At 30.9% G+C, this 25,886-nt stretch overlaps 1 protein-coding gene across 1 annotated transcript in view; it reads left to right on the plus strand.

Moving 5' to 3' along the window:
- erbin (erbb2 interacting protein) overlaps positions 1–25,886 on the plus strand; it is a 131,603-nt gene that overhangs the window by 59,714 nt on the left and 46,003 nt on the right. The window contains exons 2-8 of the mRNA XM_073829313.1: positions 4,885–5,092; positions 10,105–10,222; positions 14,222–14,300; positions 14,379–14,468; positions 16,705–16,761; positions 21,596–21,659; positions 21,890–21,964. Coding sequence (XP_073685414.1) covers positions 4,904–5,092; positions 10,105–10,222; positions 14,222–14,300; positions 14,379–14,468; positions 16,705–16,761; positions 21,596–21,659; positions 21,890–21,964 — 672 coding nt within the window. The 5' untranslated portion in view covers positions 4,885–4,903. The remainder of the gene's footprint in view (positions 1–4,884; positions 5,093–10,104; positions 10,223–14,221; positions 14,301–14,378; positions 14,469–16,704; positions 16,762–21,595; positions 21,660–21,889; positions 21,965–25,886) is intronic.

Consider the following 25,886-nt stretch of genomic DNA (forward strand, 5'->3'; position numbering starts at 1 on the left):
CCTGCAGTTCTTTAGATGTTGTTGTGGGGTCTTTTGTGACCTCTTGGATGAGTCATTTCTGTGCTCTTGGGGTAATTTTGCTCGGCCGGCCACTCACCACTGTTCCAACTGTCACAATCCTTTTTTTTGACACATTACAGTGAAAATACTGTGATGTTTTGCAGAAAAAAGAATAAATCTGACATTAAAATGGCTAAATTTAAAGGACATGTTTTCCAAAAGAATAAAAACGGCCCTGCTAGGCGCCTATCTTTAGCGAAGCGGCACCGAGACCCAGGTTGAAAAGAGTTGACCAGCTGTGGCGTGAGTACAGTGGCCACGTCGGAGTGGCGCAACAGTGTAAATCAGGGGTTATATACTGCACTGCAGACTATAGTGCCATCTATTGGATTTTACTGATATTGCATCAAATTAACCATTTTGGACGAACTGCCCTCTGCGCGGATGAAAACGCCCCTGATTTTCCCACCTCTGCAGATTCATATAATTTTTTAAAAATCCCTCGTGGGCCGCCACAGGACTGATAGCGGGCCGCAGTTTGGACACCCCTGTACTAAAACAATCTGAAACCACACAATGTCTATGTCTTTATGGAGTCAACAGTGAATATAAGATAAATGTGATCCAGAAGTGAGTCTTGTAGGCCTGTGCTGGCTCTGTTGTTAAGGTTTTGTTCAGTGGTCTTTCAGCTCACGCACAGCTCTAAATGCGCAGATTGTGGTGTATTGATGCCATAGATAAATAATGTGGACAGATGCAGAAACCAGAACCACTGAAAACAACAAGCTTTCGCCCAATGTTCAAATGGCTTATCAGTGTTTACAAATCTAAACCATCTCATCTGATAGCCATCTCTGGCTTTATACTTCAAAAAGATTCAACATCAAATCAACTTATTGTATTATGAATGCTATTCGAAGAACTACTACAATAACTTCTTTCTTTGAAACGACTTTCCTGTGGCACTGCTGACGTTTTGTCCTTTTGCATAATCTTATTTTACGAGTAGGGTTAATATTATGAATAGTAATAACAGTAATATTAGTAATAAGTAATAAAAGCTGCATAAAATAATGTATTGTAATGATAATGCATTTATTAAATTTCTTATTAAACAGAATTAATATTAATAATATTTGTATGTACTGGTATACTACTATACTACTGTTATATTTCTTTGACTACTTACTATTATTTTATTAATTGTCATAATTTATTATTAACATGGTATTAATAATCTAAAAAAAGAACAAATGATTAAATTTCTTAGAAAAATATAATATTAATAATTTATGAATAACTTTTATTACTATTTTATAAAATTTCTTATTTAATTAATAAATAATAGTAGTATTAATAATAATAATAATAATAATTATATTAATTACTTTTATTTAATAAATGTCTTATAATTGAATTAAATTGTAATAATAATAATATAATAATAATAAATTACACTTATTAACATTATTTTATTATTTAACATACTATTTTATTAAATGTCTCAATTGAATTAATAAATGTATTATTATTATTATTATTATTATTATTATTATTAGTAATACAAATAACATGATAATCATTACATTTTTAAATACAAAATATAATTGCTATTAATATTTTATGTACTATTACATCACTTACTATTATTTAATTGTCTCATTTAACTAATAAACAATATTATTTATAATAATGATTATTACAATAATACATAAATTTACATAAGTAATATTAATCATTTAATTAGTAACCTTTATTACTGACTTAGTTTATTAAATGCCAACAAAAAACGATGATGATAATTTTTATAAAATATAATTCATATTACTAAAATATTTGTATTATTATTAGTAGTAACTGTTGTTATTATTAAATGCGTATAATTTAATTATTAAATAATAGTTTAATAATAATGATAATAAAGGACTACATTTATTAAAGTATTATTAATATGAATATTTAGTTTTTTTTCATTACAAACTTATTATTTTATTAAATATCATATTTACTGTTAAGTAGTAGTAGTATTATTAATATAAAATAATATTAATAATATATTAAATGTATTATACAAATATAATTCACATTCATTTTGTCTAATTGTTATTTAATTAAATAATATAATTATTATAATAATATTAATATTGCTACTACTACTACTACTAATACTTATTATTATTATTATTATTATTATTATTATTATTATTATTATTATTATTATTATTAATAATAATAATAATAATAATAATAATAATAACAATAACTGCTTTCTGTGAAAATACTTTACTGTGGCAGTGCTGACGTTTTGTCTTGTTGCATAATGTTAACCAGTAGGGTCTTCCAGGTATTTTTTGGCTTATTTTCATTCAGTCTGGCTTTATTCTGGTGTGTACCGCCGTCTGTTCTTGAACCAATCAATTTCAATAGATAAAGTTCCAAGCTTCTGTTTTTTTCTTATCAAATATCCTGTTTCACTAGGAAAACATGTGACATTCAGGGAGTTAAATAGGTTGTCGAATAACAATTCACCTTGACTTTTAAAGTAAACTTTCATTGACGTGTTGTGAACAAATGTTCTTGTTTTGATCATTGTCAGATGTTTTTTCAGCATTGCTTGTACTTTTGAATAGCATTAGCATTGGCGCTTCATTGTTGTCTTGCACATGCAGATTGAAGGGCTCTTGATGGCGGTCCAGAGGAGAGATGTGTGTTCGGATGACTGTAGAGCGGTCTGTCTGTCGAATTCATGAGCAAACCTTGAGCCGGCCTTTTTGATGCCATATCGAGGGCCTTTTTCCATTTGAACAGAATGAAAGGACATCGTATAATGACGCTGTTTTGGGGCCAGCCATGAATATAAATGGGTTTTAATGAATGTTAATGTGCTGCTCTCAGTACTATTGTAGATGATGAGTAATTGTCGGCTGTGTTAGCTGGATTTTTATGTCCAAACCTGTGTTCATCTCGCCAGCAAAATGAGTCAAGGAAACCATTTGTTCATGGAGGGGAAAAAATGCTTTAACAGCACAGATTTTAGTCAATAGTTTTGTAAACTGCCAGAGACGATGATAAATAGCAGATTTAAAAAAAAGATTCTTGTAATGCTTTACATAAATTCAGTATCATAAACAGACAGGTTTCACAGATTATATTTTGTTTTTTTATATCTTTAATATGTTTTAATCCAAAGGTATTTTTGTATCATTGAGGTACTATATAGTTTTTTTTTTTTTTTTTTTTTTGCAATTTAATTTGAATTTTTAATAATACATAATTTAATAATACAATAGTTTTAGTCTGTATTTTAGTCTTTTCAGTTTGGTTTTATGTCTGTATAATTTTTATGAATTATTATAAATATTTATGTTATAATATTATATATTATTTTTTTTAACTAAATTAAAATGTTAAATGATGACTTGGCAACTAGCATAAAAAAAAATATATATTTCACTTATTTATTTCAAGTAACGCAAATGCTTTTTAGTTTTTGCTTTATCTACAATAACTAGTTTAAATCAATGGTTATTTAAATTTTTTTCAAAATTTGAAATGTTTTATTACTTTTATTTTATTAAATGTCTTAGAACTTAAGTATTAAATAATAGCATTAATATAAAAATAATAGTAATAAATTAAGTTTCTTATAAAAATAAAATTGTATTATTTTAAGGCAAAATATTAAACTTTTACTATATTTTATTACATTTCTTATGGTAGAATTATATTATGTAGTATTATTTAATGAAATCTCTTATTAATAATATTTTATGTGTTATTGTTATTATATTACTAACTTTTATAACTTGTTCTAAATTTATTAAATGTCTTTTTGGAATGTTAATTTTGATTTATTTATTTTAAAATTTGATCAATTTAAACTAGTTAAAGTTTCGAAGAAGAATTAATAAATAAGATGTTAAAATGACTACATTTTAAAGGACATTTTTGGCAAAAGAAAACAAAGCTGTCTAAATTGACAAAAAAAATAAAGCTTTACAATTTTAGCTTTAGTTATTTATATACTTATTTATTAAAAATTGACACATTACAGTCAAAACATGATATTTTGCAGAAAAATGAATAAATATGACATTAAAATGACTAAATTTGAAGGACATGCTTGCCAGAAGACAACAAAACCGGTCCTAAATCACAAAAAAATACATAAAGAAAAAGTACTTATTTTTAAAATGAATTTAAAAAGTTTAATTACAAACGTAAAAAGCTGGTTACCTGCACTGAAATATAAATTTTAAATATTAAATAATATATCATTTAAATTATGTTTTATTTTATTAAACTAAACTAAATGTTTTTAACCAAATTTTGAAAAATACATACATAAATAATAACAAATAAAAAACATTAAACTAGTTAAAGTTTGTCACACAAAGGTATTTTGTGGAATTAATAAATAAGACATTCAAATGGCTAAATATAAAGGTCATGTTAGCCAAAAGAAGAAAAAAAATTAATTAAATTTAAAAAATAAATAAATTGTATTTATTTAGAATTGTGTAGAATTTTTTTTAAACCACTTAAAGTTTGACACATTACAGTCAAAACATGAAGATTTAAAATAAATAAAACCGTTTAAAACTGTTTACCGTTTCTAAAGAAACTGTCTAAAAAGACAAAAAAATATTAATTCAAAAGTACTTTATTGTAAAATTAATCTAAAAAGTGTTTAAACGAGCAACACCTGTTCAACAATACCCACTCGAGATCAATTAGGAGCCGTAAAAAGCGGGTTTCCTGCCGCGTGTTCAACTAAGCTGTAAACCAAGCTGTTTTGACAGCGCTATCCCGTATCCCAGTGTTCCTGTGCATGAATTATTAAGGTTCACGAGGTGCTGATCATGTTCTCTTTCTCTTGTCTAGTGCCTGAGCTGTGGTGAGGATGAGCAGCAAGCGGAGTTTGTTTGTGCGGCTGGTGCCGTGCCGCTGCCTGCGGGGCGAGGAGGAGACCGTCACTACGCTGGACTACTCTCACTGCAGCCTGGAGCAGGTCCCCAAAGAGATCTTCAGCTTCGAGAAGACCCTAGAGGAGCTCTACCTCGACGCCAACCAGATCGAGGAGCTGCCCAAAGTACGAGTGCACTCTTGCACCACTAACACACTTGCTTTGCATCGAAACATTTTTTTTTTTTTTTTTTGCTTTGCTGGCAAGCGGCACATCCAGTGCATGTGTTGTTTGTTAATGGCATGCTGTTTACAAGCAAAGGATTTGCCTGCGATGTGTGAATAATATATATATAATATATATATATATAGATATATATATATGACGTGACCCTGGACCACAAAACCAGTCTTAAGTCGCTGGGGTATATTTGTAGGAATAGCCAAAAGTACATTGCATGGGTCAAAATTTTTGATTTTTCTTTTATGCCAAAAATCATTAAGAAATTAAGTAAAGTTCATGTTCCATGAAGATTTTTTGTAAAATTCCTTCTGTAAACATATCAAAATGTAATTTTTGATTTGTAATATGCATTGTTAAGAACCTAATTTGGACAACTTTAAAGGTGATTTTCTCAGTCTTTTTTATTTTTTTGCATCCTCAGATTTCTGATTTCAAATAGATGTATCTCAGTCAAATATTGTCCTATCCTAACAAACCATACATCAATAGAAAGCTTATTTATTGATTATTATTATTATTATTTATTATCTCAGTTTTGTCAAATTTAACCTTATGACTGGTTTTGTGGTCCAGGGTCACACACACACACACACACACACACACATATATATATATATTAGGGCTGTCCCCGACTATGAATTTTCATAGTCGAATCAGAATTTTCGAATCTTTCTATAGTCGACCGATAGTCGAATCATCTAGGCCTATGTGTGTGTGTGAATGGGTTGAAAGATGCATGACATTATAGTCAGCAGGAGGGTAAAACAATTTTTATTTTATTTTACACACTGCACACAGCAACAACTTTTAATAAAGCGACCAAAACTGCCTTCCAACTGACAGACGAACTTATTTAGGTTTAAATAAAAACACAGAACGCGTCTTTTAGTTCTAAAAACGCGAGGCGCACAGCACTGCCTTTTTTGCTAAGCAACGACCAAAACAGCTGTCCTGTCAGTCAAATCAAAGGATCATAGCGCGAACGCTCTAAAATCTTAGTTTTTTGCTGTTAAGTAAACTGTCATATTAGCAGAAACCCTAAATAATACAGCTCCTGATTACCCACGATAGACACCAAAGGTTTCTCCTCCATTTCTTGCAGTCTCCGGACTTTTTAAGCGACGGTAAACTTTCGCCATCACAACAGAAGACCCGCGTCTCCATTCATTCGATTGGACAATGGAAAAGAACGTGAATGACGTTGGGCGTTTTTCCGCTCAGAGTTGATTTTTTTTTTTTTTTTTTTTTTTTTTTGAACTTCAGGCGCTCAGAGCGCTCCTGCAAAAACACGAGGCGCAGCAGGCGGCGAAAACGCGAGGCACCGCGGGGGCGCATAAACAGAGCGCAGAACGCTCACTGCCAGTGCCAACAGAAAACCATTCAAAAAAGGCTCCTCCAAATTTATTATTTATTACCTATTTATTGAACGCTTCTTTCTTTTCACTTTTGTTTTTACTGCATTATCATAATCAAAGGCTGTATATAGCTTAATATAACCGTACAAAATCAGTAGTTCTGTGTGCAATTTGACATTGAGCGGCCCCATATTGCCAAAATGGTATGATGCTCGTTTCACCCGCGAAGATTCGACTGTGAGATCGGTGGTCGAATCAGGCTCCGCATATCGATGCATCGAATCTTCGACTATTCGGGGACAGCCCTAATTAATTAATAAATAAATAAATAAATAAATAAATAAATAAATTTTTTTTTTTTTTTTTGAAATGCTTTAAAATCTATATGTTACCTATAATATGGCATTTCCATTCATGTGTGGTTTGTTAGGATAGAACAATATTTGGACGAGATACAAAAAAATGTAAATTACTGAGAAATCATCTTTTAAGTTGTTTATTTTAAGTTCTTAGCAATGCACTTTACTAATCAAAAAGGAAGTTTTGATATATTTACGGTAGGAAATGTACAAAATATCTCCATGGAACGTGATCTTTACTTAATATCCTAATGATTTTTGGCATAAAATAATAATTGATCATTTTGACCCATACAATGTATTTTTGGCTATTCCTACAAATATACCCGTGCTACTTAAGACTGGTTTTGTGTTCCCAGGGTCACGTGTGTTTTTTTTTTTTTTTTTTTTTTTCAGATATCATCAGTTTAACCAAATATTATCTAATAAACTTGCAGTTCTGTGAAAGAAATTATAAGCTGCAAGATATTAATTTATTTTGAGAAAAAAATTGTCAGAATTGTGTTATAAATTCAAAGTTTTTGAGATGTTAATGCAAAGTTATGTGATATAAAATACAAGGCATAATTGTTAAATGTGAACTCAAAATTTCAAAACATTAATTTGCTTTTATGAAATAAAGTTAGAATTGCCAAAAAGCCATAATTATCTTTTTTTGTGTGTAAATGTGCTTCTATAAAATGTTGCAAGAAGATTCAAGACATGTAAAACATTTATAATGTTTTTCTTAATATTTCGATTTAATGTTAAAAATTTCCTGTTAATTTGAATCTTTTTAATATTTTTTTGTTGTGTATTTTTGTTATCTTTAGTAGTTTTTAGGGGTTTTACTTGTCTGTATAGTTTTTTTTATATAAAATAGTATTGATATTTATTTATATTATTGGTTAATTTTATATATTTAATTATATATCATTTATATTATATTTTATTTAAACCAAATTAAAATGGCAAATGATGGCTTGACAACTAGAATAAATAAACTTATTTTTTGTTTGTTTATTTTTTCAAGTAATGCTTTTAGTTTGTTTCATTTAACTATAATAATTGTGCATAAATGTGAAGTGTGAACTCAAAATTGCAAAACAAAAACTTCCTAGAAAAGAGTCAGAATTCAGTTCCAATTATTAATCCAATTAGGATCAAATTCAGTGCTTCTATTAAAGGTTGCAAGAAGATTCAAAACTTTTTACTTCAAACTGTTTTTACTTTAATATTTTCCTGTTAATTTTAATATTTGTTATTTTTTTGTTGTGTATTTTTGTAATTTTTCGTAGTTATTGGTTTTTACATCTCTATAGTTTTTTTTTTATAAAAAATATTTATTAAATTATATTATTGGTCAATTGTATACATTAAGTTATAGATAATTTATATTATGTTTTATTAAACTAAATGACAATAGTAGCACACGGTTTATTTAACAAGTAACAAATGCTTTTTAATCATTTTAGTTTTTTATTTAATTATAATTTATTGTTAAAAGTTTAAATCAGTGTAGTTTTTAGTTTACTATTTTAAATTAGTGTTTGTTTGTTTATTTTAAGATTTGATTAAAAAAATTAAACCAGTTAAAGTTTACCACATTACAGTCAAAACATTAAAATATTTTGTAGAAAAATGAATACATGTAATGTTTAAATGACTTAATTCAAAGGGCAAAAATGCAGAATTATGTTTATGCAAAATTCCTAGGTATAAAGTCACAATTCTGAGAAAATAAAGGTATAATTGTGAAATATGAACTCAAAATCGCAAAACATAACTTGCTTTTCGTGAAATAAAGTTACAATAAGGTTCTACTTGTTAACATTAGTTAACGACAGTAAAAAATATATTTAAAGCATTAATCTTAGTTCATGTTGATCTTACTAGTACATTATTTAAAATCAAAAATTGTATCTATCAATGTTATTTAATGACCTGAGCCTGACTAACACTTTTATTAAACAGTCTTTTAATTTTTATGAACAAATACTGTAACAAATAAATTCTTTATACATGCATTAACTATCGCTTACAAATGAACCTTATTTTAAAATGTTACCGATATTTTTTCAAAAATATTTTTGAGTCATTGAACCAAAGTTTTAAAGCAGTTCATTATAATCAACAGTTCAAACTGATTATCAGTAATCAAATTTTGCTATTAAAACATGAGTTTAGAGTTCATATTTGCAAATTATGAGACAAGATGGGATAAAATTTTTTGCAGTATTCACTGTCTTGCTTCAATTATATAGCTAACAAAATCATAATAAATATATGTGACCCAGGAACACGAAACCAGTCATAAGGGTCATAAACAAATAATGCTTAATACGCTTTCCATTGATGTATGGGTTGTTAGGATAGGACAATATTTGGTAGCGATTATTTGAAATGATTGATTATTTGACTATTTGAAAATCTCGAAATATTAAAAAAATAGCCTTTAAAGTTGTCCAAATGAAGTTTTTAGCAATGCATATTACTAATCAAAAATAAGTTTTGACATTTACGGTAGGAAATGTATAAAACATCTTCATGGAACATATTTACTTGATATCCTAATGATTCTAGGCATAAAAGAAAAATCGCTAATTTTGACCCATGCAATGTTTTTTTGGCTACTGCTACAAATATACCCATGCTACTTAAGACTGGTTTTAGGGTTCTGTGTCACATATGATGAATATTATATATAATATTTAGCCAGGATGTTTTGTAAAATGCTGGTTACGGTTAAGATTTACAAATATTTGCCATCAATTTTTCTCTACTTGTCCTTTCAACAATTTCAACTTGCCAGATTGTTTATCTACTTGTCTTTCCTTGTGTCACAGACTTGTTATTTTCTGTAGACACTGGACTAAAGTTACATTTAGAAACTGATTTTGCTTTGCTTCACCTACACTCTTCAAAATAAAGGTGCTTCACAATGCCATAGAAGAACCTTTTTATCTAAATGGTTCCATAAAGAACCTTTAAAATCTGAAGAACCTTTCTGTTTCACAAAAGGTTCTTTGTGGCAAAAAAAAGGTTCTTCAGATTATAAAAAGGTAAGAAAGAGATGGAAAATGGACCAAAAATAAAGAACCTTTTAAAGCACCTTTATTTTTAAGAGTGTAAGCGGAACTACTTTACTACAAAGTCCTTTTGAAGTAAATCCAACTGCTCATCAAATATTAATATGAAGTTCGAATCTCATTAACTTTTCCACGAATGTTTCTCAAATGTCTCTCTTTCTGGTTCTTTACAGCAACTTTTCAACTGCCAGTTGCTCTACCGATTGAGTCTACCGGACAACGATCTAACGGTGTTGCCGCCGGGCATCGCAAACCTCATCAATCTCAGGGAGCTCGACGTCAGCAAGAACAGTAAGAAAACCGGCCAATTCATCTCCTCTTTCTTTTTCCTTTTTGGAGTCCAGTTACGCTATCGGACGACCCAGAACCGAAGCGGAGGCACACTGATATCTGCTCTGACTCACTGACCCCTTCTCCTCTGTAATTCAATTCATCATTTCACTTGATGCTGAGATTCACCATTAATTCCTGCCTGCACACTTAACATTTTAAGTGAATAGAATAATCGTTAGCTGTAATCAAATGCTAGATATCATACACATAAACGCAAGGAAAAATGCTGCCTATCTAGACAGCATCTCTCGTTAGGGATCGGAGCAGAGCTGTGTGATTACCCATTTGATTTGATATCCTGTCCACTGATGGCAATCTGAAATGTTCTCACTGGAAGCAGTTTATTGCGTTCTTGAGCATGAGTGAAGACCGCAGCACTGCAAACACATGCTCAAATCACTGAGAGTCTGTGTTTACACATCACTTCATCTTTCAGCTGGTGCGTTGAAGCATCTGATAACGTAATGACAGACAGGGACGAGCTCAGCTCAGCACAGGAAGTCTCTTTTAAAACCTTGTTTTCAGTTGACAGTAGTGATTTTGATTAGTTTATGAAGTTTTTTATACTTTTAGAAATTTAGGGTTTCCTTCAGACTGGTCAGCTGACTAATTTGAAAATATGCAGTTTGCACATCCTTACTTTGCAAAGATTTTATCTCGCAATTCTGAACTTTTTCTTCAGAATTGTGTGATATAAACTCGCAATTGCAAGAAATAATCAGAATTGCGAGATAAAAGCAGAGTTCTAACTTTTAAACTCGCAATTCCGAGTTTTGAACTCATAATTGTGGGATATAAAGTCACAATTGTGAATTATGAAGTCCAGTTTTGAGGAGAAAAAAAAAACTTCTGTTTGTTCTCAGATTTGTTTGTATATTTGTAACAATATTGACTGGACTCGCAATTGTGTGTTTTAAAGTCAGAATTGCTGAGAAGTTAAAATTATGAATTTATATCTGACTTTGTTGTTTGTTTAAAAAAAAAGATAGTTTTGTCTCGCAATTCTGACTTTAAAACTCGCAATTGCGAGTTTATATAATGCAGATTTCATTGCAAATCTGACTTTTGTTCTCAGAATTGTTATATAAAATCCATTCTGAGAACAAAAGTCACACTCCACAAACCCTACTGCAATTTAAGTGACTTATAATTGATACTCTCTTCCTGACCGGAGCGTGTCTGTTTTTAGCAGAGCTGCTGAAGGTGGGTCACCTTGTGCAGTGGATGAGAGCTCACAGGTGTGTGTGTGTGTGTGTGTGTGTGTGTGTGTGTGTGTGTGTGTGTGTGTGTGTGTGTGTGTGTGTGTGTGTGTGTGTGTGTGTGTGTGTGTTCAGTGAGTCTGTGGTTTACTCTGCACGCTGGTTTAGTTTGCATCCGAGTGCGTTGGAGGAGGATATCTCAACCTAACATTAATGTCACACTCCAGCTCATGCGGTTAGTAGGACAGGAAGTAAGCCGTCTAGCTGTGATGCTGCATGAGCTTCAGTTGTTTATAAAAACAGCGTTAGGTGCTGGTTTTCTTTGGTGGGCGAGTGAGAAAGACCTAGTCGCTCAAGTGTTATTACTTAACATTATATCATGTATTTTTAAGTGGGGCACAAATAGGGAGCTTGTATGAATTGCAGCTGTTTATTTTGGTATATTCAAATTCTGGTTCCTGATAATACTTGCAGTCCCATAATCATGAAATATTTAGCATATGAAGTATGCTACCAGTATAGAAAGGTCTTTTATATATTTTTATATATTTATATATAATTATTGTTTTAAGTCTCTTTTTGTCACCAAGTTTTTTTTGTAAAGCTGCACAGGTGTTTTCAACATTGATAACGATCATAAATGTTTCTTGAGCAGCAAATCAGCATATTAGAAAGATTTCTGAAGGATCATGTGGCACTAAATACTGGAGTAATAATGTTGAAAAATCAGCTTTAAAATCCCAGGAATAAATTACATTTTAAAATATATTTAAGTAGGAAATGGGTATTATTAATGGTAATAATATTTCACAATTTTACTGTATTTACTGATTTTTTTGGATCACTTTAATACTTTATGTAGGAGTGTGGTGTAGGTCAAGTATTAAGTATTTTTCTTTTTTTTTTTTTGCATCAATCTTAGTTGTCAGTTTATAAATATTTTATAAATGTATTTATTTTTATTTAAAAATGTATATGTATTTTTTTTCATAAATTTATTTTATTTTGCAGCATTTAGCAATCTTAGTTGTTGTCAGTTTATAAATATTTTATAAATGTATTTATTTTTATTTAAAAATGTATATGTATTTTTTTTCATAAATTTATTTTATTTTGCAGCATTTAGCAAACTTAGTTGTTGTCAGTTTATAAATATTTTATAAATGTATTTATTTTTATTTAAAAATGTATATGTATTTTTTTTCATAAATTTATTTTATTTTGCAGCATTTAGCAATCTTAGTTGTCAGTTTATAAATATTTTATAAATGTGTATATTTTTGTATGTTTTTTTTTTTTGTATATTTTGTGTATATGTGTATAACATTTGCATTCCATTCTAAAGTTTGTCAATTTTGAACTAATAATTCATGAAATAGTATTTGCAGTGGAAATAATTTACTATTCAGGCATGTTTGACATATTTTATTATGTTATTTTATTTTGCAGCATTTATCATCGTCAGTTTATGAATATTTTATAAATGTATATATTTTTCTATGAATAATTTACTGTATATTTATTTATTTAACTATTTTATATACTTTTATACTTCATATACTTTTTATTTTATTTTACAGCACTTATCAATTTTAGTTGTCAGTGTGTATATTTTTATAGAAATAATTTATTTGATTTGATTTGATTTGATTAGGCAACATTTGTGTTCCATTTTTAACAAGGTTTTGAAACTTAAAATCCCCCCAAAATATTTGCAGTGGAAATAATGTATTATTCAGGCTTGTTTGACATATATATTTTTATTTAATTTAATTTGATTTAATTTAATGTATTTATGTTTTATTTTAATGGTTTGTTTATTTATTTTATTTTAATTTGCAGCAATTATCAATCATAGTTGTTGTCAGTTTATAAATATTTGTTAAATGTATATATTGTTAAGTAAATCATTTATTTTATTTGATAGTATATTTTATTTTGCAACATTTGTGTTTAATTTTAAACCTCCTGTTTGTCCATTTTGAACCAAAAAAAAAAAAAAAATCACAAAATATTATTTCCAGTGGAAATAATTTACTATTCAGGCATGTTTGACATTTTATTTTATTTTTTTGCAGCATTAATCAATCTTAGTTAGTGCTGTGCAACGATTAATCACAATTAATCGTATTTAAAATAAAATGTATATTTATATTTTGAAAATATTTACATGTATGTACATGTATATATTTTATAGCTATAATTAATATTATATATAAATATATTTAATATATAAACATAACATTTTTCTTAAATATATACATGCAAATGTGTATTTATATATATATATATATATATATATATATATACACATTATAAATATACAGTACACACATACTATGTAAACGGAAACTTTATTTTTGGATGTAATTAATTGTGGTTAATCTTTGCAAAACACTTATCTTTGTTGTAGTCAGTTTATAAATATTTTATACATTTATATATTTCTATATAAATTTAATATTTTTATTTTTATTTATTTATATATTGTATTATTTCTAGACAAATCTGTGACTAGAATTCCCAACAGATTTAGAAATATAGCAAAACAATAGTAAGTTCTCAGGATCTTTTCTTTAATTAAATATTTAAACGTGTTTGTATATTTGTTGTCTGCAGTCAGTCAGGATGTGTTAACAGAACTCAATGTTGTAGAGTTTGTTCATTATAAGTGTTTTCTAAACCCTAGGCACAAAGACACGAGAAAACAGAACCAGCAATTAATAATTGAATTACTCTTGTTTGTTTAAAATTTCAGGCATCCAGGAGTTTCCTGAAAATATCAAGAACTGCAAAGTCCTGGCCATCGTAGAAGCGAGTGTGAACCCAATATCAAAGTAAGTCCACATCTAGCAGAGAAGAACAGTGTCTGCGTTCAGTCTGTGATGTAATGAAACACTCTGCTGTCTCCGCAGACTCCCAGAAGGCTTCACGCAGCTCCTCAGCCTGTCCCAGCTCTACCTGAACGACGCCTTCCTAGAGTTTCTACCGGCCAGCTTTGGCAGGTCAGTCACACACAGACTTACAGTCATGTACACAGAGTCCTAGACAGAACAAGATAATCCAAGCTCCTGTTTCACATCAGACAGCATCTAGATTCAACACTGGCCAAAGTATGTACTCCATTAAAATATAAACGGACAAAACTGTTCTCCCACAGACTGAAAGTGTTTTCCAAGCACACGCAAAACAGGTTTAACTTGCATCCATCAAGCTTATTGATTTATGCGAGTTGTACACGTGCAAAATTTCCTCCGAAAGCAGCTCCTGGCGTTTCCTGGAGCTCAGTGAATGTGTGTTCCTATGAAATTGCAATGCAGTTCCTGCGAAAGGTCGTGCAGCAGTACTTTTGACATATAAACATGCACACACAGCCTGAAATAGACTTCAAATGAACACGCAACATGCAGCTCAGTTCCTGTTTCGTGCCGTAAGGTCACCTGAGGACAGGAATTTGCGTAATTCTGCTGAATACTAAAAAGAGGACAGTGTATTTTTAATATGTAAGCCAGAAGACCAGTTATAGGACATTCAAATTAGCACCTTTATTCTAGAAAAACACCTAAATGTTTGTTCATCTTGCTGTTACATTTGGAAATCATTATTAACATTTGCGTTGCATTTAAAACCAGTGGAAATGATTTAGTATTCAGGCACGCTTGACCTATTTTTTTCAGTATTTTAAAAGATAAGATATATCCAAAATCCCCCTTTATTTATTAATTAATTGATTCATTCATTCATTCATTCATTCGGTCATTCGTTCAGTCATTCATTCGTTCGTTCAGTACTGTAAGATAGATCCATCTATTTATCATTTTTTTAATTTGAGATATATTTAATATCCCCTATTATTTATTAATTAATTTGTTTGTTTGTTTATTTGCTTATTTGTCAGTATTTTAAGATAGATCTAAAATCCCCCTTATTTAAATTTTTTTCTTCAATTTTTAAAGTATTTTAAAAATGCATTTTAAGTATTTTAAAATGCATATCCAAAAATCACCTCTTATTTATTTATTTATTCGGTAACACTTTAAAATAAGGTTCATTAGTTAACATTAGTTAACCACATTAGTTAACATGAACTAATAATGAACTGCACTTATACAGCATTTATTAATCTGTGTTAATGTTAATTTCAACATTTACTAATACATTATTAAAATTTTGTTAACATTAGTTAATGCAGTGTGAACTAACATGAACAAACAATGAACAACTGTATTTCCGTTAGCTAATGTTAATAAAGATTAGTAAATACAGTAACAAATGTGTTGCTCATGGTTAGTTTATGTTAGTTAATACATTAACTAATGTTTAACTAATGAACCTTATTGTAAAGTGTTACCATTTATTCTTACATATTTTAAGATGTATTCAAAATCCCCTCTTTCTTATTGATTGATTGATTAGTATTTTCCTCTTATTTATGTATTTTAAAAGTTATATCCTAAATCCCCTCTTATTTATTTATGTATTTATTTATTTTTTCCAATATTTTATTTTCCCCCCAGTATTTTAAAAAGATATATTTTAAAATACTAAATTTTTAAATCTAAAATCTCCTCTTATTTATTTATTTATTTATTTATATTTTTCAAATATTAAATTTTTTTCAATATTTTAAAAGATATATCCAAAGTCCAAATTCATTTATTCATATTTTATTTATTTATTTATTTTTCCTTATTTTGAGATAAAATCCCCTCTTTATTTATGTAAAAAAAAAAATCTAAAATCCCCTCGTTTATTTATTTATTTTTTCCCCCAAGTATTTTAAAATATATATCCTAAATCCCCTCTTATTTATTTATTTATTTATTTATTTATTTATTTATTTTTTATTTTTTTCCAAATATTTTAGTTTTTTTAGTATTTTAAGATGTATCCAAAATAACCTCTTATTTATTTATTTTAATTAATTTATTTATTTAAAAAAATCAGTATTTTAAGATATTTTCAAAATTATCTCTTTCATCTCTAAATTACCATTTATTTATTTATTTTTATATATTTATATGTATGTATGTATGTGTATATATATTTTTTTTAATCTGTATTTTGAGATATATCTAAAATCACTTATTAGTTACTCATTAAAATTTCTTGTAGTGTTTTACAATATCTAAAATGTTTGTATATTATTATTATTATTATTTTTAAATGTATGTATTTTTATATAAATTATATTTATAAAAGATTTATATTTCTATTTACATTTCTCTCTCTTTCTCTCAGACTAACCAAACTGCAGATCCTGGAACTGCGGGAGAACCAGTTAAAGATGTTGCCAAAGTAAGTGCCCTTCTGGGATTCATCTGAATTACTAAAATATTAAAAAAGATGATCCGTGCTGCTGCGCCCTGTCTGATTATCGCATTATAAAAACAGACAAACGTCTCTCTTTCTGTCTCCGTGTGGCATCATATTGTTCAGCCTTACGTAAGAGGCTCTAAAGTGACATGCTGTGACAGGTTTTATAATCGTTTCTGGCTCCGGAGCCAATATTGCAGCATATGCGGGTTAGTTTTTTGGTTTTGTGTGTGAGAAAAACACCATCTCCATGCCGGCCTCTGCTTCATTGTTCAACACACAGTCCAGTCGTCTGTTTGTCGGGTTACAGTAAGTATGCAGGATCAAAACAACTCATTACGGCACTAAGAGTTTTCAACAAAAGCTGCCAGAGCAGAATGACTCCGTTTCAGAGCACATGAATGAACCACAAGGCCATGGTGCCATATAAGCATTTTTGACAGTGATTTTAATGTTTATTTTTTGATCTAGATGAATTTGCTGTGACCTTGAAAAATTTCATGTGGTGCGACCATGATTAATATTAAAATGAATTAATCTCCTTTACATGCTTAACATTTTGTTTCATACCAAAAGTAGTTTGTGCTTGACTGTAAGGTCAGAATTAACAAGCTTTTTTGCTCATATTGTACAAAGATTAAGCATAAACCGTCTGAAATGACCCAAACTGCAAAAAATATTCTAAAATAAAGTATATATGTATATAAACCATCAATTGAATATAAAAGCATAAAACTGCCAATCTGGGACATATATATATATAATGGAAAATACTGTGGTCGCACCACATGATAAAATCTGTCAAAATTTACAAGCACAGAATTGTCCACATAAAAAATAAATACTTAATATTAATAAAATAACTTAATATTCATTGTTGTTTTAAGGGTCATACCACATGATATCAAAATGTGGTAACTACATACCAGCCATTTAACTTTGGAAATCATGCCAAATATAGTCATTTTAAAGATGTTTCCAAAACAGAAGTTATGGCTGGACGGTCGCACCACATGATATTTTGACACACATGATATTCATCTTCAAAGATCTTTGGCAAATTGATATATGTTGCAACCATCTATCTTTGAAGGGTCCTAAAATGGTAGTTTTTTTCATGGTCGCACCACATGATGTTTTAAATTCAGTCAAAATTTACAAGCACAGAATTGGCCACCTGAACAAAACAAGCTAGTTAAATACTTGTAGAAATAACCTGATTTTAACTTCCACATACCACATCTTACCATACCACATGATATCTAAATGTGGTTACTACATACCAACCCTTAAAAAGGTTATTTTTTTCCAGATTTAAAATGGAATTAGAAACCTGCTTGATGGGTCCTTGGCAAATTGTTATATGATGTAACCATCTATCTTTGAATGGACTTCAACATAAAAGTTCCAAAATGGTAGTTTCTTGATGGTTGCACCACATGATATTTGGTCGCACCGCATGGTGTTTTAAATTCAGTCTAAATTTACAAAGCCAGTTTCCCACAAAATGTCACTATGACATTTATATTTAAAAAATAAATACTTGTAGAAATAATTTAATATTCATAGTTTGGAGGTCATACCACATGATATCTAAATGTGGTAACTACGTACCAGCCGTTAAAAGGTATTTTTTTCCAGATTTAAAAGAGTTATAAACCTGCTTGATGAATAGATTTTAACATAAAAGTCCCAAAATAATAGTTTCTCGATGGTCGCACCACATGATATTTCATAAAATGGACATCTTTGGACAAAGTTTGTCTGTATATTCTGATGGAAATATAAATACAAATGCTTCACAATTTTATACAGGATTACAAAACGCAAAAATCGTAACCAGACTGTTGCACCCCATGATATTTTGATTAAAAAAAAATTACAGTCAACTAATGTTTTTCAAAAAGTCAAAGTGAATATATGGCATCTTTTTATGCATTTAAACCAATGTTTAACTGAAAAAATTCAAAATTCAAAGAAAACGTATGCGTCACATAATTGACCCATATATAATTTTTGATTTGGTAAAGTGCAACCTCCTAGAAAACCTATGCAACTGTTTTGCTTTTGGATCAGGAAGTACAGCAGGATTTCCCATTTTCAGCCGTTTCAGTCCTCTCGGATGTTCATTGTGAAGTTGGTTCTCACGAAGTGTGTGTCTGTGTTTCTAATGAGCTGTGGATTGCTCAGCACTCTGGGGGTCAGTGAGTTTTTTGGCCGGCTGACTTGTTGCATGCTTCTTCACACAGCCCTGCCTCCAAACCCGGGATGAATGAATCCCTCTTACGATCCTCTAAGCCAGCAACCAGCGTGTTTTTCAATAGAACATTTAGTTTGCTTTCAGTTTATAACCATTTGTTAATACAGTTCCCAGAACCATATGTCATTGCGACTTTGATTTACTCTTCAAGCTTTTCCACGGATACGATACGGCCGCAGGCTGTTGATCTGTGTCCAGGTCCACGTCAGCAGCGGTTTGAAACACACCCTGCCCTCAAGCACACCTACCCGACTGGAACAAGAAAAAGTGTTATAAAGATTGAAAAGATGCACAAAGTCTGATGCTGGATTATCATTCCATGATAAAAAGACCCATTTGGATACCAAATAAAAGCATTGTAAAGCATTCAAAGTGACAGTAAATCAAGGTGACAGCTTTGTAAAAATAAGTAATGTTAACAAATGTGCACTTGCAATAAACTTAATTATTAGTGCATTTCTTTATTTTATTTTTTTTGCAATATATATTTGTAAGTGTTTTAAGATATATCCAAAATCTTGTTATTTGTTCATTCATTGAGTTATTTTTTTTTCAGTATTTCATTTTTTTAAAGATATATCCCAAACCCTTATTATTTGTTTGTTTTTCATTTAATTTTCAGTGGTTTTTTTTTCAGCAGTTAAGATATCCCAAATCCCTGTATTTATTTATAAATTTTTTATTTGTTTGTTTTATTTTTCAGTATTTTATTTTTTTATTCAAAATTATAAGATATCTCAAAAATCCCAATTATTTATTTGTTTATTTATTCATTCATTCAGTATTTTAAAATATATCCCGCATCCCATTTGTTTGTTTATTAACTTTTTGCAGTATTTTTTTCTCTTTTTTAAAGCTATATCCAAAATCCTTTATTTATTTATTTATTTTGTTATTATTATTTTATTTATTTATTTAAGTAGTTTAAGATATCCATAATCCTCTTGCTTATTTATTTTATTTTTTTATTCAATATTGTAAGATGTGTACAAAATCCCATTTATTTATTTATTCATTTATTTATTCATTCAGTATTTTAAGATATATCCAGAATCCTATTTATTTATTTTATTTTAAGATATATCCAAAAATGTATGTAACTTTTTTCAGTATTTTAATATATATCCAAAAACCTGTTGTTCATTCATTCAGCATTTTAAGATGTATCCAAAATCCCTTTTATTTTATTTGTTTATTTAATGTAACTTTTTGCAGTATTTTTTCTCAGTATTTAAGCTATATCCAAAATCCTTTATTTTTCCAGTATTTTACTTTTTAGTATTTTAAGATATATCCCAAACCTCTTTATTTGTTTGTTTTTCATTTTATTTTCATTATTTATTTAATTTAAGTAGTTTAAGATATCCAAAATCCTTTTATTTATTTATTTATTTATTTTTTCAATATTTTAAGATGTATACAAACTCCATTTATTTATTTATTTATTTATTTTTATTTATTCATTCATTCATTAATTCATTCAGTATTTTAAGATATATCCAGAATCCAATTTGTTATTTTTTTTAGGATATATCCAAAATCCTATTTATATTTATATTTATAAGATATAGGCAAAATCCCATTTATTTTATTTGTATTTATTGCCAGTATTTTAAGATATATATTCAAAATCCCCTTTATTTCTTGCTTTCCTGCTTGCTTTTCTTTTTTTCTCTTTATTTATTAATTTCTTTATATTTTTACCCCCCCCCCCCCTCCGTATTTTAAAATATATATTCAAAATTCCCTTTATTTCTTTCTTGCTTTTTTTGTATTTTTTTCCCCCCAGTGTTTTAAGATGTATCCAATATCCTATTTATTTGTTTACTTATTTATAATTGTATTTATTTTTCATTTTATTCATGTATTGCTTGTTTGTTTTCTTGTTTCCAGAGTTCATTTCCACATCACTGTCATATCAAGTGTTATGTGACTGGATGATATTTTCCCGAAGCACAATTATTTAATGACCTTATCGTGCGAGATGTTTCAGAAAATTGGTTCAGCTAATGCCATTTCCAAATCCTATTCCCATTTCCCATTCTCTCTCTAACATCTCTATCAATACAAGTCACAAAAAAGCTAAAAATAAAATAAAACCATTTCAGAAACAAACATACCAGTCCAATGCTTACTGATTTATAATTAGTAATAGATTTTTAAATAGAGAGTTTTAAATTTACAGTATCATATTCATTTATGATCTTGGAGAATATATATTTTTTTAGTTCAGGCTCTGCTTTTATGTGAAACTGGGGGTTTGGAGTTTAACATTGCTCTGAAACTGCCAATAAAAAGTGGATTAGCAGTAACTGCTTGTTCAATAAATGTCTTTGTGGGCCGTTTATTTGCCGTGGGGAGTCATTGTGCGCAGTCTTCAAAAGAAAAACTGTGGTTATGACCAGCCTGTCTGACGTTTTCCTGCAAAAAAACAAAACAAAACAATGAGTGTTCAGATTTATGTGCAAAGATTAAATGTGCTTAATCCATGGTTAATAGTGTGTGTGTGTGTGTGTGTGTGTGTGTGTGTGTGTGTGTGTGTGTGTGTTTCTACAGGAGCATGCATAAGCTCACACAGCTGGAGCGCTTGGATCTGGGCAGTAATGAGTTCACTGAAGTGGTGAGTAGCACCTGCCTGTCTTTCAGGTGTCGCATGCATTACTGCAGTCTGCGTTTTCCTTCCAGCGCTCAGTGCAGCCAGGTGTCAGATGTATTGATGCGCTCATTGAGTCCTTCTCTGTGAGACTGCACCTAATATGCATTTTCTCCTCTAATGCTATTCATTGAAAGTAGTGGCGGATTTCCTCTCGCTGACGATGTGAAATTGAATTTCGCCTTCTTTCTCTCCAGCCTGAAGTGTTGGAGCAGCTTACAGGAATCAGAGAGCTGTGGATGGATGGAAATAAGCTGACGTTTTTACCGGGGGTGAGTCCTGCGCTCATGCTTAGTGCTTTTCTTACCTTTTTATTTTAGTTTATTATTAAAAAAAAAGTGCATCATGAATAAGTTATATACACTGCCATTCAAAAGTTTGGGATCAGTAAGATTTTTTATGTTTTTTTTTTTTAATAAGTCTCTTATGCTCATCGAAGTTCCATTTATTTAACATGAACTAAGAAGAAAGATACTTCTATAGCATTTTAATTTAATCTTAGTTAATATTAATTTCAGCATGTACTAATGCATTATTAAATCAAAAGTTGTTTGTTAACATTAGTTTAATGCACTGTGAGCTAACATGAACAAACAATGAACGACTATTAACTAACGTTAACAGAGATTTTAATAGAAAACCGTGTAAAAAATGTATTGTTCATTGTTAAGTCATGTTTAGGGGTTGGCACGGTTCACAAAACCCACTGTTCGGTTCGTATAACGGTTTTCGGTTCTGTACGGTTCTTGTTTTTATTTTTCATTTTAATCTTTAACACTCCAAAAGTTTACTTTGGCATATGAAATGTAGCTTGATTATCCACAATTTAGGATACATTATTAAAAAAAAAAAGTTATATCATGTAATCATGCACAAACTGAATTGGACTTGACTTTAAGCACATTATTGAGACCATCTCTGAGGAAAGCTAGGGGAGATTTGATACAGCAATAGAGAAGACATTGATGACATGCTTTTCTTTTATTTGGCAAAAACAGGACAATGTGTATCTCTACAGGAATTTGTGTGCCTTTTTAGCACATAAAGATTGAACTGAAGAATTAACTTGCATGTCTACCAACACACTGGCGTGATGTCTTCTCAGATGAACGGACAAATTAAGATGAAATCATGAAATCCAAAATGTTCCCACACACCTGACCTGGCTAAGGGGCCGTTCACATGAAGCCTCTTTTGTGCACTCAAGTTCGTTATTTCAAATGTAGACGCGCGGTATGCGCGCTCGTAATGGAAGCGACGCGGTGCGACACGCTCGTTTTTCCCAGGCGCGTACGTGCCGCATCGAGATAAAAACATTTCAACTTTTCAAAATTCCGCAAGCTCACCGCAGACCATGTGACATGAACCAACCAATCAGCTTCATCCTTTCCTTTAATAAAATTGAAAGCACAGCCAAGTTGGATGAACAGCTTATCATAGCTGGCGCCTCCTCCAACTCCGGGCAGCCTTACTTATCTCTCCCACTTGCCACTAGCCGTAACCTGCAGCACTCCACTTTTATTGTCTGTATGTCTACACACACCTCTTTATTTTGCGCAAAAAGGACACTCACGAGGCTACATTGCTCATGCGTTGAACCGTTGAACCGTGCGACGCACACACGCACCGAACCGAGACAAGCGAACCGAACGGTTCGGTTGTTTTTCATGTACCGTGCCACCCCTAGTCATGTTATTTAATAAATTACACCTTATTGTAAAGCTTTACTGAATAAATAATTTCTATAATAATCATTTGTATAATCTGAAATGCTTGCATTTCTTGCATCAAGGCTGAATTGTTTTATGAAAGTTTTACACAAGACTTTTCTGCTGATGTTTCATGAATGAGAAATGAGATTTCCCTACTGGGTAGCTGCTGTTTGTCACAGGTAATTGAAATAATTTAGTTAAGACAAGCCGACATCCATAACAACTGGTGAAAACCTACTTCCTAAACATTCCTTCAGGATCCCTCAACTTCTCCTCAGACTGTCAGCTCTTTTTAAATAGGTCGTAATTAAGGCATTAGCTTGCCGCTGAGAGCAGACTGGCAGTAATTGTGGGCTTCGCTGGCAGGATTCGGATTAGGAGTTTTCAGAACATCCTTTTGAACACGTCCTCTAATACTGACCTCCAAATGGCCCGGATATCAGGGCGGCACCCTGACCTCCTTCCCTCTCTGACCGCAGAGACCAGCTTACTGATGGCATGTCCTTGCACAAGGCCAAACGGCCATATGTTTCTCCCTTTTTGCAAATTCAATTTCGCTCTGGTTATTAGTGCTTTTGATTAAGCTTCTTACGCCCCACCCAGGAGAGCGGCTCTCGCTGGCGGTGATTAATCAGCAGCAGGGTTTGTCACAAAGTCGCGCACGGGCGCTGATTGCAGTTAAGACAGATTGCTTCCAATTGGTCGTCACCCAAGTGCATCTGAAGTTCAAGATTCCTTTGTCCAGTGCAGTATACTCATGCTCACTTAAAGGGATAGTTCACCCAAAAAATGTACTCATCCTCAGGCCTTTCAGGATGTAGGTGACTTTTAGTCTTTACAGTAAAGTAGATTTTTAGCTGAAACAGTGATCCTTTGTGATTCATACAATGCAAGTGATCGAAACCAGTAGTAGTACTGACGGTGTCGTGAAAGGAGGAACAGATGAACCGAGTGAGTCATTTATGTTGGAACCAAACTCAATCATTCATATTTAGATTCCCTAGCAAAAACCAGATCAAATAAATTTTTTGAATTACGACCTCACTTGTGATGATTTTAAAAAGCTGATGAAAATTAGCTTTTCGAAACTCTGAATTGGTTAAACCATTGCGTAGCAAACTTATTTACTGTTTCTAAGCGATCCAACTGGATTGCAAATCATTTGATTCAGATCAGGACTTCAATTTGCGTATTGTGAATCATTCGATTCAGATCGGGACTTCAAATCGTGTATCCCAAATCATTTGATTCAGATCGGGACTTCAAATCGCATATCGCAAATCATTTGATTCAGATCGGGACTTCAAATCGCGTATAGTGAATCATTTGATTCAGATCAGGACTTCAAATCGTGTATCCCAAATCATTTGATTCAGATCGGGACTTCAATTTGCGTATTGTGAATCATTCGATTCAGATCGGGACTTCAAATCGTGTATCCCAAATCATTTGATTCAGATCGGGACTTCAAATCGCATATCGCAAATCATTTGATTCAGATTGGGACTTCAAATCGCGTATTGTGAATCATTTGATTCAGATCGGGACTTCAAATCGCGTATTGTGAATCATTTGATTCAGATCGGGACTTCAAATCGCGTATTGTGAATCATTTGATTCAGATCGGGACTTCAAATTGCGTATTGTGAATCATTCGATTCAGATCGGGACTTCAAATCGCATATCGCAAATCATTTGATTCAGATCGGGACTTCAAATCGTGTATCCCAAATCATTTGATTCAGATTGGGACTTCAAATTGCGTATCCCAAATCATTTGATTCAGATCGGGACTTCAAATCGTGTATCCCAAATCATTTGATTCAGATTGGGACTTCAAATCGTGTATCCCAAATCATTTGATTCAGATCGGGACTTCAAATTGCGTATTGTGAATCATTCGATTCAGATCGGGACTTCAAATCGTGTATCACAAATCATTTGATTCAGATCGGGACTTCAAATTGCGTATTGTGAATCATTTGATTCAGATTGGGACTTCAAATTGCGTATTGTGAATCATTCGATTCAGATTGGGACTTCAAATCGTGTATTCCAAATCATTTGATTCAGATTGGGACTTCAAATCGTGTAACCCAAATCATTTGATTCAGATTGGGACTTCAAATTGCGTATTGTGAATCATTTGATTCAGATCGGGACTTCAAATCGTGTATCCCAAATCATTTGATTCAGATCGGGACTTCAAATCGTGTATCCCAAATCATTTGATTCAGATCGGGACTTCAAATCGTGTATCCCAAATCATTTGATTCAGATCGGGACTTCAAATCGCGTATTATGAATCATTTGATTCATATCGGGACTTCAAATCGTGTATCCCAAATCATTTGATTCAGATCGGGACTTCAAATCGTGTATCCCAAATCATTTGATTCAGATCGGGACTTCAAATCGCGTATTGTGAATCATTTGATTCAGATCGGGACTTCAAATCGCGTATTATGAATCATTTGATTCA

Source organism: Garra rufa, chromosome 23, assembly GCF_049309525.1.
Source record: "Garra rufa chromosome 23, GarRuf1.0, whole genome shotgun sequence".
In the NCBI taxonomy this organism is placed as follows: domain Eukaryota; kingdom Metazoa; phylum Chordata; class Actinopteri; order Cypriniformes; family Cyprinidae; genus Garra; species Garra rufa.